Raw genomic sequence first — 12,499 nt, forward strand, 5'->3', positions numbered from 1 at the left:
GCGGTTTAAAGCTTTTACCTTCCCTTCATCCTAAAATAGTTTCCAATTGTGAGTTTTTCAATCTTATTGTTTTTTTCCTCTCTACCATATAGCAGGATTAGTCATCTTATTTAAACTGTTATTTTTTTTTTTAAGTGTCGGGACCCAAACAACACAATATTTTTCGAGGAACAGCAACCAGTGTGTGATCTACAGACCATGGACAAGAAGTTTAAAGGCGGTGGTTACACCTCAATAGTGAGTATATTCTTCCTGATTATCCGCTAAGAACAGCTCTTCCTGTTTTTATTCCTCTGTATGTATCAACGGAGAAAGTAATAATAAAGCAAGCGTTGCCACATTGAGCTGAGAAATCAATAAAGTTGTCATCAAATCAGTTAGGTAATTATTTTTCTGAAAATCACTCTTGCGGGTTACCCCTGACCGCCTTCTTTTCTTTTCTTTTACCTTCTTGCTTCCTCAGAAAGCTTTCCATGCAGATGTTGTCTCTGTGATGAGGAAGTGGTTGAAGGAGGAGGAGATTCTCCCTCAGGACCAGAGACCGACCAGTCAGGCCAGGGCGCGCTATGTCAAAGTAAGCATCCCTTCCAAAGCTCCCACGGTTTAAGGTTATTTTTAGAGACTCATATTTTCAATGACAATCCTCTTTACTTTTCTACTCCCAGTTTCTGTTTTCATGGTTATCTTGGTCTGATTTGACGAGTTTAAATATGAAGCTGAGTCATAATACAAATATAAACTCTATAAAAAACTGATTTGAGTAACATAATGTCCTAAATGTCCACGAATAGATAACAATATTCTTAAATTGTGTTTCTCTTGCAGCTGATTGAGCAGGCGTTCAGTTGGTTTCCTGCAAGCTTTCTGAAAAAGTGGAGCACATTCTCTCATGACTTCCCAAGGTAATTACCATGTGCAGTAAACCGAACATTATTCCCTCAATATCGAAACATTAAATATTCACTCAGTATGTATATTTGAGCCTTCATAGTTAAAACTTTCACAATGTGTTTAGTCAATTGAAAAAAAATTAAAGACGGTAAAAGTGTTACTCAGAGCACAGTTGTCTCAAATGTCCTCTGTGACCCTGTCTTCGTCTCTAGTGGCATGCTCCCTGAGGCGGTCCTCCCACCATCTAAGGAGCACAGCTATGCACAGTGGCTGGAAAGGACATACCAGTCCAAAGAGACTCGGTGCCAAGAGGCGGGGAAAACTGAGTCGGTGCTGTCCTCAGTCACTGCACAGCAGTCTGATGTACCTCACGACCGACCTCTGTATTCACGTGGTATGGAATCTATTATTGCCTCTTCTGGATTGTTTCTGCTGACGGATGTGATGTTTGTCAGAACCGTTGGACAATCTTTTAGTAGAGAAGGGTTGTATCTTCACATGTGCAAATACAAAATAATGTGCTGTTTAGTATTTATTTGGCCAATAATACTACTAACTTTTACATAAGGACATACGTCGTTAGGGATTAATTAGTCTACATATTTTAAAGAATAATCTAAACTAAACTCCAAGATTGATTGTTGTATAATCACAAGGTTGGTGGTTGGATCCCGGGCTCCTTGAGTGAGATTTTAAACCCGTAGTTGCTCCTGATGGGCAGGCCATCGTCTTTCATGGCAGCGCCACCACCATCTTTGTATGAATATGCGAGTGTGAATTGGTGAATGAGAGGCAAATTGTAAGGTAGAAAGGCGCTATATGAAAACAGTCCACGGTTCGTATCTGTTTAACAAATACATTAATTTAGCGATGATGAGGTTGCCGGTTGGGTACATTTCTTATTTTGTTTTTCTCAGGTTTAAAACATGCATTTGTTCATTTGTCTTACTTTCTTCAGGTGTGAAGAGTGATCAGCAAACAACCAAAACTGAAGATATGAGGCAATGTGCACTGTGTCAACAAAATGGAGACTATGCTCCAAAGGTGAATTTCACAGTTTTAACTTAAAGGGCGGCAACTAATACATATTTACATCATCCATGTATCTGCAGATTCTTTCCTTGATCAATCAATTGGTCTATAACACATTAGAAAGATTAGAAAAATGATGCCCGATGCATCATGTTTGCAGTGGCTGCACATTACATCTGTTCCGATTAGCCATGTTTCTAAATGTTATCATGCATAAGAAAATGGGTGCTCTACTGCTGATTAAGTGATGTGAATGTGTTTTCCTCCTGATAGGATGCAGGGCGGCTGTTGTACCTGGGACAGAATGAGTGGGCCCACATTAACTGCTGCCTTTGGTCTGCAGAGGTTTATGAGGAGAATAGTGCTCTTTTGCAAGTGCACACCGCTGTCTCAAGAGGGCGCCACCTGGTAAGACATTACCAAGAAATAAAGTATTTGTCAAGTGCTTAAGGATTGACACACCTTCTGTAACTCTGTGAGCTACCTGTGTGAAGTTGTGTACAGTATAATATAAGTAAGTTAAACATGATTTGTCTCCTGTGCTCTGCAGCGCTGTGATCGCTGTGGGCAGTCGGGGGCCACTGTGGGCTGCTGTCTCTCCACCTGCCAGAGTAATTTCCACTTCATGTGTGCTCGTGCCCAGAACTGTGTGTTTCAGCTGGACAGGAAGGTGTACTGCTTCAGTCACAGGGATCTTGTCAGTGCAACGGTAACGGCACAATATCCCCACAAAACCTCTTTTTGTTTGTATTATAGTTACAGATTGGCATCTTTATTAAAAGGGGAAAGCATTACTCCATCCATCTACCCACGCACACCTCACACATGCTGATTTTCTTAACATTGTATTGATTTATGTTTTACTCTACGACCTTATCATACTAGATGGTGTCTGGGAAAGGGTTTGAAGTGCCTCGAAGGGTATATGTGGACTTTGATGGGATCAATCTTAGAAGAAAGTTCCTCACAGGCCTTGACCCTGAATCCATAAACATGACCATAGGTAAGAATATTTTGGCTGTCGGTGGTTTATGCCACTCGACTCCTGGTCAGGCGATGTGATTCCATAAAGAGATGCAATGTTACTGCTACATATAGGATTGCCTTAAATCATCTGTTATCTTTCCTTTCTCATTCTTCCAGGCTCTCTACAGATTCAGAAACTTGGTGTGTTGTCTGAGTTGTCATCAAATGGGAGGATGCTGTATCCTGTTGGTTATCAGTAAGTAGTCATTGTCATTATACTAGTAACCTTATCTCATAGTGAGTTTGTTACCGAAACCCTGGTGCTGGATGTGGCATAAGTATTATTTTTTGTTTATTTACATGAATGCATTCTTACTCTGTTCCTTCTCCAGATGTTCTCGGTTGTACTGGAGCACTGTTGACCCCCGCAGACGTTGCAAGTACACCTGTAAGGTAACAGAAGTGAGCACACCTCTTCCTGGTGAGGAACAAGATCCGAGATGGGACAAAGAAGAGAATCACACCATCGCCCACAGCCCCAACCGCCACAGATGTCAGCAGGAAATTTCAGGTATTTAAATTTCAGGCCTGGCTTACTGCCGGAACTCACTCACTGAATTTTTTTGTTAAAAGTTCAGCCCTGACTATCTACTTAAAAAAAAAAAAAAAACTTGCTCGTCTTTGAAATGGTTAAGCTGAAGCCTTTTATTAAAACTGATCCAACTGTTCTTTTGGTTTTCATTAAATGTTAATTTTCCAACATGACACATTTCCTTGTCTGCCAGATATGGATTCCCCGGTTCGTTTAGGTTCTCCATCCAGCCCTTTAAAGTCCACTACTCCATCACCCAACTCTAAACAGTACAGCACACCTGAATCCAGAAGTCCTGGTTACACACAGACCAGGAGACCAGCAGGAGGATCATCCCGACCTCTTCCATCTCCAGGTAAATCGTTTAATGCTGCGTTCACACCTAGAAAGCAGCATACTAGAGTAGCAGCAGCCAGTTAGATTCAACAAAGGCACGCCGTCTGTGATGACGGGGGGAGCGTCTCGACGCTGATTGGCTTTCTCAACTCAGCGTCGTGAATATAAAGTTGGAAATGTTTTGGTTTTGTTTTCATCGTCTTGAGTGTTAAATCTTTCTGTATTCTTGAAGTTAAACCCTGTTGGCATTGTTGCCTCTTCTTTACACTTATTTGATGTTTCAGGTACAGCTCTTCCCAAACCGCATCACATCCTGACGTTGAGGGACCTGGAGGACACCCGTCGGCCTCGCAGGCTCTCATCAAGAAGCCGCTGCAGTTCCTCGCCAACCGACAGCGATCCGGCTGTCCAGATGACCCTCCGCTCTGGTGGCGCCGTCCACTCTCGATGTGCTCTGTTCAGCTCCCCTCCGAGGTCATCAAACCTGGGTGCAGCCTCGCCGCCTCTGTCCAGACAAAACTCGGCATCACCGGTCTGGAGCTCCCCGCCCCGATCCAACGCCAGCATTTCTGCAGCACTGTCGCCTCGAAGAGGAGCAATCACTCACTCCCCCAGGGGGAGGCAAAACTTCAAAATCACCACTCCAGTTTCTGCAGAGGTTCCCCACGACTTCCTCGCCTCATCTGAGGCAGAAGATGCACCAGTGGCCACAACCAATGGGATCTCACTCGCCCCTGATAACCTGGAAGAGGAGGTCGCTCACCTGATGGCCCAGGAGCTGCCCTACACTGTGTTTGACACGGACACAGAGGTCGCGGTCGCCTCCATGCTGAATGCTAAGCTTGAGTTCGACGAGGCTTTGCTCACAGAGAACGTGGCACTTCACTGCGGAGCACAAGGCGGGAGAGGAGAGGTGGAGGGCATAGTGCAAGATGCGGACATGCAAGTAGATAATCGGGAGAATTTCGAGGATGAAGACTCAAGCCGTTACTTAAAATTTTCACGGACAGTGGTGTGCGACGCAGCTAGCAGCTCGGAAACCTCTGGACAGCTCACTTCAACACAGTCGATCTCACAGTTGGATGGAGCAGACGGCGGGTCAGAGAGTGATGAAAGAGAGGTGGTTGACGATGAAGCTCGGGACCCAGAAGGTGAAGAGAGAGAATAAGCTTCACGCCAACCACATTACACCGACGAAACGACTAACCGTCGCTCTAAAGAGGTTGGAGCCAATCTTCACAGTGTCAAAGTCAGCTGAGCCAGAGTTTCAGGGAAGTTACCCACCATCTGAAATTCTTGAAGAAGGTTACGGAAACGATGAAATGTCATTTCAGGAGGAAGTCGTCCAGATGAGCTCCGAAGCACCAACGCCTCCAGATAAGGTGTTTTTGGATTCCAGTACAGGACACTTCATTTCTGCCGAAGACGGCACTGTGGTGGGCCCAGAGATCATCGCAGTTGCCAATAAAGATGACAGTAGCTCATCGACCGACTCCATTGAAGGGTTCAAAGATGATTTGACTGACCCCGACTACTCTCCAGAGTGTACTCCGTTTCCAGAGCGTAAAACCAAAAGATCTCCCACATCTCAGATGAAAACCATCATCGTGAAGACCAAACGTCCGGTAGCCAATTTCAAACGCTTGTCGCCAAAGCCGTTTCTTCCTCAGCAGCGCAAACTCAAATTGATATTGCCCCCTCGACCGAATGTCACCAATGCATCGACTTCCCCTGCTGCTGCCACAGTTTGTGTAATTCCACGCAGTGTCACCTCCTCCATTGTGATCAATGGTCTAAACGTACCTATCCAGCCTGGTGTCTCAACGGGGAGAACCATCGCCATTCGCTTGGACAACTCGAGGACAGGAAGTCAGCAGCAAGTTGCGACTCCGAATCAAGCTGCGGCCTCCAGCTCACCGACTCCTGCTCCTCAGGTGCTTCTAGTCAATCGACACGGTCAGATTCTTATCAAAGACCCGAGATCGAACACTTACCAGTCCCTCAGTACGAACTCTCCCGCCTACAACAAAATAAGCCAGATTGCCAAGATTCTCCACAGTGGTAAGGCCCTGCAGCGCTCGGTCCCTCGAGTTGTAATAAAGCCTCGTGCCAGCCTCTCCGCCACAAACGTCCCATCTGCCGGTAACTCGGCAACATCAGAGAGAAAAGTCATTTTTAGAGTCGTGCCTATGATAAGCGTTGGGACTCCTGCTTCCACAACTCCTGCTCCCTTAACTCCTGCTCCCTCCACTCCTGCTCAATCAAATCCTGCTCCCACAAATCCTGCTCCCACAGCTCCTGCTCCCTCAACTCCTGCTCCCGCACCTCCTGCCAGTGTGCAGAGTGTTCCTGAAGCAGCTTTCTCCAGCATTAAAGAAAGCACCGCCCAGGCTATCATCTACAGAGCCATGGCTACCCACCGCGACGAGCCAAAGACGCAGCCCATCATCCTCAGTAAAACTCTGCGGCCAAAGGCCAGCCTTCGAGGTCCGTCCATGTTTCAGTACGCAGAGGTATCGGATCAGTCCCAGGCTGCACCGTTAGAGTCCCCTAGTGGTGTCCTCAATGAACCAAATGTCAGCCCACAACCTGCACCTGCTCCGTCATGCCACCAGGTGAGAGTCAAGAGAGTCTCACTTGTGTCTGAGCGGCCCTCCAGGAAGAAATCTAAGATGGACTTCTTGAAGGATCCATCAAGTGAGCTTGATGAAGCTGATGAAGCCAGGTATTCAAAGATTATCATTTTCTGTCGTTGTTTTTACTGCAATGTACAAGATAAGATTTTTTCAACTACCGAAGTACAATGTACAAATTAGAATGAAAAAAATGTCACTTTGTGCTGCAATGCACGTTTAGGTTACAACTTAGGATAAACTATTGTTGAGGCTGCAACAATTGGTTATCTTCAAAGTTGGGTTGGTTGTAAAATGATAAAAGTACAAATAATTGAGTGATGCATTTTATTTTCTCAATGATTAATATTATTTTTAAATATTTAATACGTTCTACATTATTTAAAAAAAGATCAGCTGTCATCTTTTTTAATTCTTGGTATGTCCACTTATCCTGTTTTGTCATAAATTGTTGTACACCGTCACAAGAGGGCTGTTTACTTCACGAGGCTCGTCAAAGCCTCAGGAATCTAAATGTTTCTGGTTTTCTTCACAGACCGAGTGGTGTGAGAATGAAAGCTCCATCAGTGAAGGATAGCCTCGACATGGACCAGGGGAAAGTGTTGCACAAGTCTGAGCAGTTGAGAATTACTGCTCCACCACCCCCCAGGTTAGCTCTAATTAAAGAGCCGTATTACTCTTGTGTAATGTGAAGAGGCAAATGATTCAGCTATCGTACCTTTAAAGATAAAGAGGTTTAAAGATATAGAGGTTTAAAGATAAACTATGTTTTCCCACCTCTATGTTTGAGAAATATAATTTTGAAAACATTTTAAAAGGAGGAAATGCTGGATAAAAAGAGACTTAAGAAAAGTAAAACATTTAAACATGATATTTAATAAAAAAGAAAGTAGTATTTCTTGCCGAAACAGGCTTATTATTATTATGTTTTTGATGAACAAAATGCACAAGTTCTCTGAATGTGTCCATTGTGTTAATTATTTTTTTCCTCCCTTTTTTTACTTAATTGTTTGCTCTTTCTGCTCAGGCATCCTCTGGTTGAGCGTCCTCCTGCAACGGCACAATTTAGCAGTCAGACTCAAGGTAAAACCGACTTGTGGGTCAGTGCTCGCCGTGGAGACCTCTCTGAATGGGGCCCTTACTCAGGTTTGCAACTAATTCAATGTTTATTTAATAATGACCAGCTACTCTTCCCGATGTGCACATGGAAAAAAGTTAATGCAGCAGCGATTTAATGTAATTCAACGTGGAAATATTCTTGAAATATTTTATTTACACTTGCTTTTCAGTAAATGTTTTATGTAATAAAAAAATATATATATATGTGTAAATTTTTTTACATATATAAAACAATTTACAATTACGGCTCTTTTAATTCTACAGGTTTTAGCTCGGAAGAAGACGCATCTTCACCCAAATACAGAAAGAGGACATGCATGAACCAGCCCCACCTGCGTTTTGAAATCACCAGTGATGATGGCTTCAGTGTTAAAGCTAACAGCATCGAAGGTAAGAGCAGCTGGATCACTGTTCTGTGCTCTCACTATGAATAGTCTTCTGATGTGTTTGAGCTACATAATGTTTGAGAGGAGCGACTAAAAGGAGAAAATTGTCGGCAGCGTTGCTCTCACACCCTTATCTCTCTCTCTCTCTCCTCCCTCAGTCGCTTGGCGTGCGGTGATTGACGGCGTCCTCGAAGCCCGAGCAGGCTTCCATCTGAAGCAGCTTCCTCTGGGCGGGATGGGCGGGCCGCGGGTGCTCGGTGTCGTCCACGACGCCGTCATTTTCCTGCTGGAGCAACTGCAGGGTGCTGCAAACTGCAAACGGCATCGCTTCCGCTTCCACCGCTGTGACGACATCGAGGAAGAGCTTCCCCTCAATCAGAGCGGCTGCGCTCGGACTGAAGTCTACACCCGGTACACACATCGTTGCCTTTTGTCATAGCTGGTTTTATTATTGATATTTTATCAGAGTTAAATGTTGTGGTACACCTCAAATTGATTTTCTTTTCTTTCTATAATCAGGAAAGCGACTTTTGATATGTTCAACTTCCTGGCATCACAGCACAGAGAGCTCCCTGTAATGGTGGGCCCCTTTGATGAGGAGGAGGATGAATTCCCACTGAAGTCTTCCAGGTTAGGGGATTATCTTTTGTGGCACTTTCTTGATCTCAATGTAAACCCACTGCACTCCAACAGGAACTCTAAAGATGGAAATTTAGCAGCTGCCATGTCCATGTTGACGCCACCTTTTCCGTGTCTCACTCCAACAGGCGAGCCACCAGCAGTGAGCTTCCCATGGCGATGAGATTCAGACACCTGGAAAAAATCTCCAAAGAAGCAGTAGGAGTTTACAGGTAATAACAACAACTACAAATAGAAAAAAGAAAGGCGTGCGATACGGTTGTCCCAAATTATCTGTGTTCTCAAATGTATTTAACGGTATTCCTCTCTTAGATCTGAAATTCATGGTCGCGGTCTTTTCTGCAAGCGGAACATCGAGGCTGGCGAGATGGTGATCGAGTACGCCGGCATCGTCATTCGCTCCGTTCTGACTGATAAGCGGGAGAAATATTACGACGGCAAGGTAAGCAAACAGATTAAAGTAAATGTTTTACTTAGAAGTCATCCTCGTGAGGACAGTCAGAGTTTCTGCTTCCATTATCATCGGTGTTCATTTCTGTTTAACCCTTGTGTTGCCTTAGGGTCATTTTGACCCGATTCAATGTTTCACCCTCCTGTTACCTTTATATTTACTAACATATTTTACCCTTTGGGTTCAATTTGACGCCAGCAATTAAAACCTCCAGAAAATTATTAGAATTAATATTGTTTTCCAAGTTTAAGTGTGAGGCACTTTATGTTTGTTTGTTGACTACCGAAAGAACACCGACATTAAACATTGAATGGGGTCAAATTAATCCTAAGGCGGGGGGAGGGTGTAATATTGATTCGGGTCAAAATGACCCGAAGGCAACACAAGGGTTAATGTAGCGCGGCATCAATTAATCGATTAGTTGTCTATTATTAAATTAAGGGACAGATGCAGACCACAAATACTTCAACAACTGGATTTAATTTCATGGACATTGTACGGATTATAATTTCAAGATGTTGACTGTACTTGAAATGTGAAAACGAGGACTAACTGGGTTGTCGACTCTCCATCAGGGCATCGGCTGTTACATGTTCCGCATCGACGACTTCGACGTGGTGGACGCGACGATGCAAGGCAACGCCGCTCGGTTCATCAACCACTCGTGCGAGCCGAACTGCTACTCCCGCGTCATCAACGTGGACGGCCGCAAGCACATCGTCATCTTCGCCCTGAGGAAGATCTACCGGGGCGAAGAACTGACCTATGACTACAAATTCCCCATCGAGGACGAGAAAAGCAAGCTGCACTGCAACTGCTCCACAAGACGCTGCCGTCGCTTCCTAAACTAGTACAAAACACACACACACAAACACCCACACGCACACCACATACCATTATCCATCTTGGTTAATGCACTTGAAATTAGGAGGCGGACTTTGAGGAAGTGATTTGAGGCGACTGTTGTAATACGGTCGTAAGTGGCCAACACGCAGACCTGCGTCTACTGAACGGCTTCGCCATGTTGGAAGCTCATTAAAGACTCGTGGAGACGAACCAGATGAACCATATGTCGAAGCTGAGGATGAATACTATTTATGCGATTTCAGACTGCAGGATTGTTGGTTTGTTGAAGTAGGAAGTGCAATTAAGGAAAACTGCACACTCTTTTTGGATTTGTGTACGGGTTTACCATCTCGTACAACACATTTTGTCATTTAAACATTGTTGACTTTGTCAGTAGCCTCTGCTGGAACTGGGGCCAAACAGCCGGGGGGGCAATCATTAGCAGCTACAAACGGTGCAAACTAAAACCACCTGATTGCAGCCCTTCCTGCGTAAAAGGGGGGTCTATTGTGATGCTGGCGGCAGAGCGTTTTTGTAAATACAAGGTCACACAGAAGGATGAGGAGAATTTATTCAGCACCTTACTTTCACACAACCTTCTCGAGCAGCACAACTTTACTTCAGAGCTTAATCGACGTTTTTGACTGGAGGCACCTTGTGTACGTTGTAGTGTAGCTACATTTTAACCTCAGTCTGGATTCCACAAGTCGTGTGAGGGGACAAGCCCTCGACATAACCCGCTCCCTATTCAGTCAGTTGAAATGTCCTGATTTTATTTGTGACTGCAGAGACGCTGTGATCTAAATGATTTTATCCTGCCATTACAGTCTGTTCTTTATTTGTTACTTTGTACTGTTTGTGATTTTTAAGGTATATGAGGGAGATTTTCCTTGGTGCAAATTGAAAATAGTGATCTTGCTCTGCACAGTACCTTATAAATCATTTTGTATGTTTGAAAAATAAATGTATATCCAACAAGCTGATGGAAATAAATGTGTTTGAGCTTTTAACTTTGTATTTGTAAGTGAAGGCTGATTAATGGAACAGAAGCTATTTCTGAGTCATGCGTTACTCTAAGCTCATTGTGTGTCTTGTCGGGGCTGTGTGTGTGTGTGTGTGTGTGTGCCACCCTCTTCCTACTGTTTGTCTCTCACAGGTGTTCTACCTTAAAGGAATGTGTTATGAAGAAAGAATAATTTAATTACACAACACATTGATCTTTCTTTCTAATCGTTTCTTGTTGTTCGCATAAAAGCAAAAAGAAACATCAATGCTACTAAACAATGACTTGCTATTATGCCTGCGATTATTCAGAAAGAATAGGTAGCCATCTCTTTTTTGTGCTCATTCTGTGTGCAGTCACGCCCAGCTGATGGAAGTAGATAGGACACTGGAGTGAAGGCTGAAAGTGTTTTTTTTATTCAGGATTAATCACTGACCCGCTAAGCGTTGTTACTTTATTCGCTCTATGGATCCCTGCCTGTACATAGTTGTATAAAGAATTTCTAAACCTGTTAAATATTTTTTTACCTACATTTCTTTCTTTTTTATTTATGTTCAATAAAACAATTTAATGTTCAAAAGTTGCCTTCCATTTGCCAATGTTTTTGCCTACGAGTAAACATTAAATTAATCGAATTAACATTAGTTGTCATTCTTAAGTTACCATATACAAATGTTCATAACATACATGCTTTATGTGTGTATAATGTGTGCTGTTCGTGTCGGTCCGTTTCCTTGGAACAACAGTCTGGTCTAGTCCTGCTGACGAGTCTCATCAGATCTTGTATGGATTACTGATCAATCCAGTGAATGTTCCAGCGGGTTGAGACCAGCCAACTGAACTGAATACACTCGCCTGGTAGAAAAGAGGCTGCGCTAACCGGACCGCTCCTCTGGAAACGAGCAGAACATCACGTTCTAAGCGAGCAGTCGGATGTGTGTAGCATTATGGGGTCATTCCAGGTCATTTGTTGTGTATTTTATTCAGTCACTCATTGTAAAACAATACAATATTATTCTATATAATATACAAAACAAAGACTGAAAAGGTATAGGTAGAAGCAAAAATGCTTATATATTCCTATCCTAAATTCTTATCAAATAAATCATTAATATTAAAAAAAGGAAAAAAAATGTATTTACATGCATCTTCCGTATACATATGTTTCAATCACACTTATAACCCTCAAAAATTATTTTATAAATAATCCTTTTGAAAATCAAAAATGAGTTCATCCATTATAACGTTGTTCCATAATTGGACTCCTACAATATAAATGCATCTTCTTTTCATCCCCTTTTTAGCCTTTTGTACAGTAAACTTACAAACATCTCTCAGATCATATTCACACTCATGTATTGAAAACAACCTTCGTACAGAGTCTGGCAGTAACTTTGCTTTAGCTCTGCACATTGTCTGCATTATTTTATAATAAACTAAATCATAAAATGTCATAACGTGATCAGTAAAACAATGGATTTGTGTGTTCGTAGTAGCCGACATTATTCATGATGCGTGTCGCATGTTTTTGTAACAACTGTTGAATTTATAAAAGTTTTAATTTAATGAAGTTAAACGCATATATTTATAAATGAGTAAATAGGA

General features: G+C 43.0%; 1 protein-coding gene across 1 annotated transcript in view; it reads left to right on the forward strand.

Moving 5' to 3' along the window:
* Window positions 1-10,869, forward strand: part of LOC130193257 (histone-lysine N-methyltransferase 2B-like) — a 28,566-nt gene extending 17,697 nt beyond the window's left edge. Inside the window, 21 exon segments of the mRNA XM_056413708.1 lie at window positions 136-237; window positions 464-574; window positions 826-902; window positions 1,104-1,285; window positions 1,850-1,935; window positions 2,197-2,331; window positions 2,474-2,632; window positions 2,809-2,926; window positions 3,067-3,145; window positions 3,282-3,460; window positions 3,675-3,836; window positions 4,102-4,988; window positions 4,990-6,542; window positions 6,986-7,099; window positions 7,478-7,596; window positions 7,834-7,959; window positions 8,114-8,366; window positions 8,475-8,585; window positions 8,723-8,806; window positions 8,907-9,036; window positions 9,621-10,869. Of these exon segments, the coding sequence (XP_056269683.1) occupies window positions 136-237; window positions 464-574; window positions 826-902; window positions 1,104-1,285; window positions 1,850-1,935; window positions 2,197-2,331; window positions 2,474-2,632; window positions 2,809-2,926; window positions 3,067-3,145; window positions 3,282-3,460; window positions 3,675-3,836; window positions 4,102-4,988; window positions 4,990-6,542; window positions 6,986-7,099; window positions 7,478-7,596; window positions 7,834-7,959; window positions 8,114-8,366; window positions 8,475-8,585; window positions 8,723-8,806; window positions 8,907-9,036; window positions 9,621-9,896 (5,043 nt within the window). The 3' untranslated portion in view covers window positions 9,897-10,869.
* The last annotated feature ends 1,630 nt before the right edge of the window (window positions 10,870-12,499 follow it).

Source organism: Pseudoliparis swirei, chromosome 1 (assembly GCF_029220125.1).
Source record: "Pseudoliparis swirei isolate HS2019 ecotype Mariana Trench chromosome 1, NWPU_hadal_v1, whole genome shotgun sequence".
Taxonomy (NCBI): domain Eukaryota; kingdom Metazoa; phylum Chordata; class Actinopteri; order Perciformes; family Liparidae; genus Pseudoliparis; species Pseudoliparis swirei.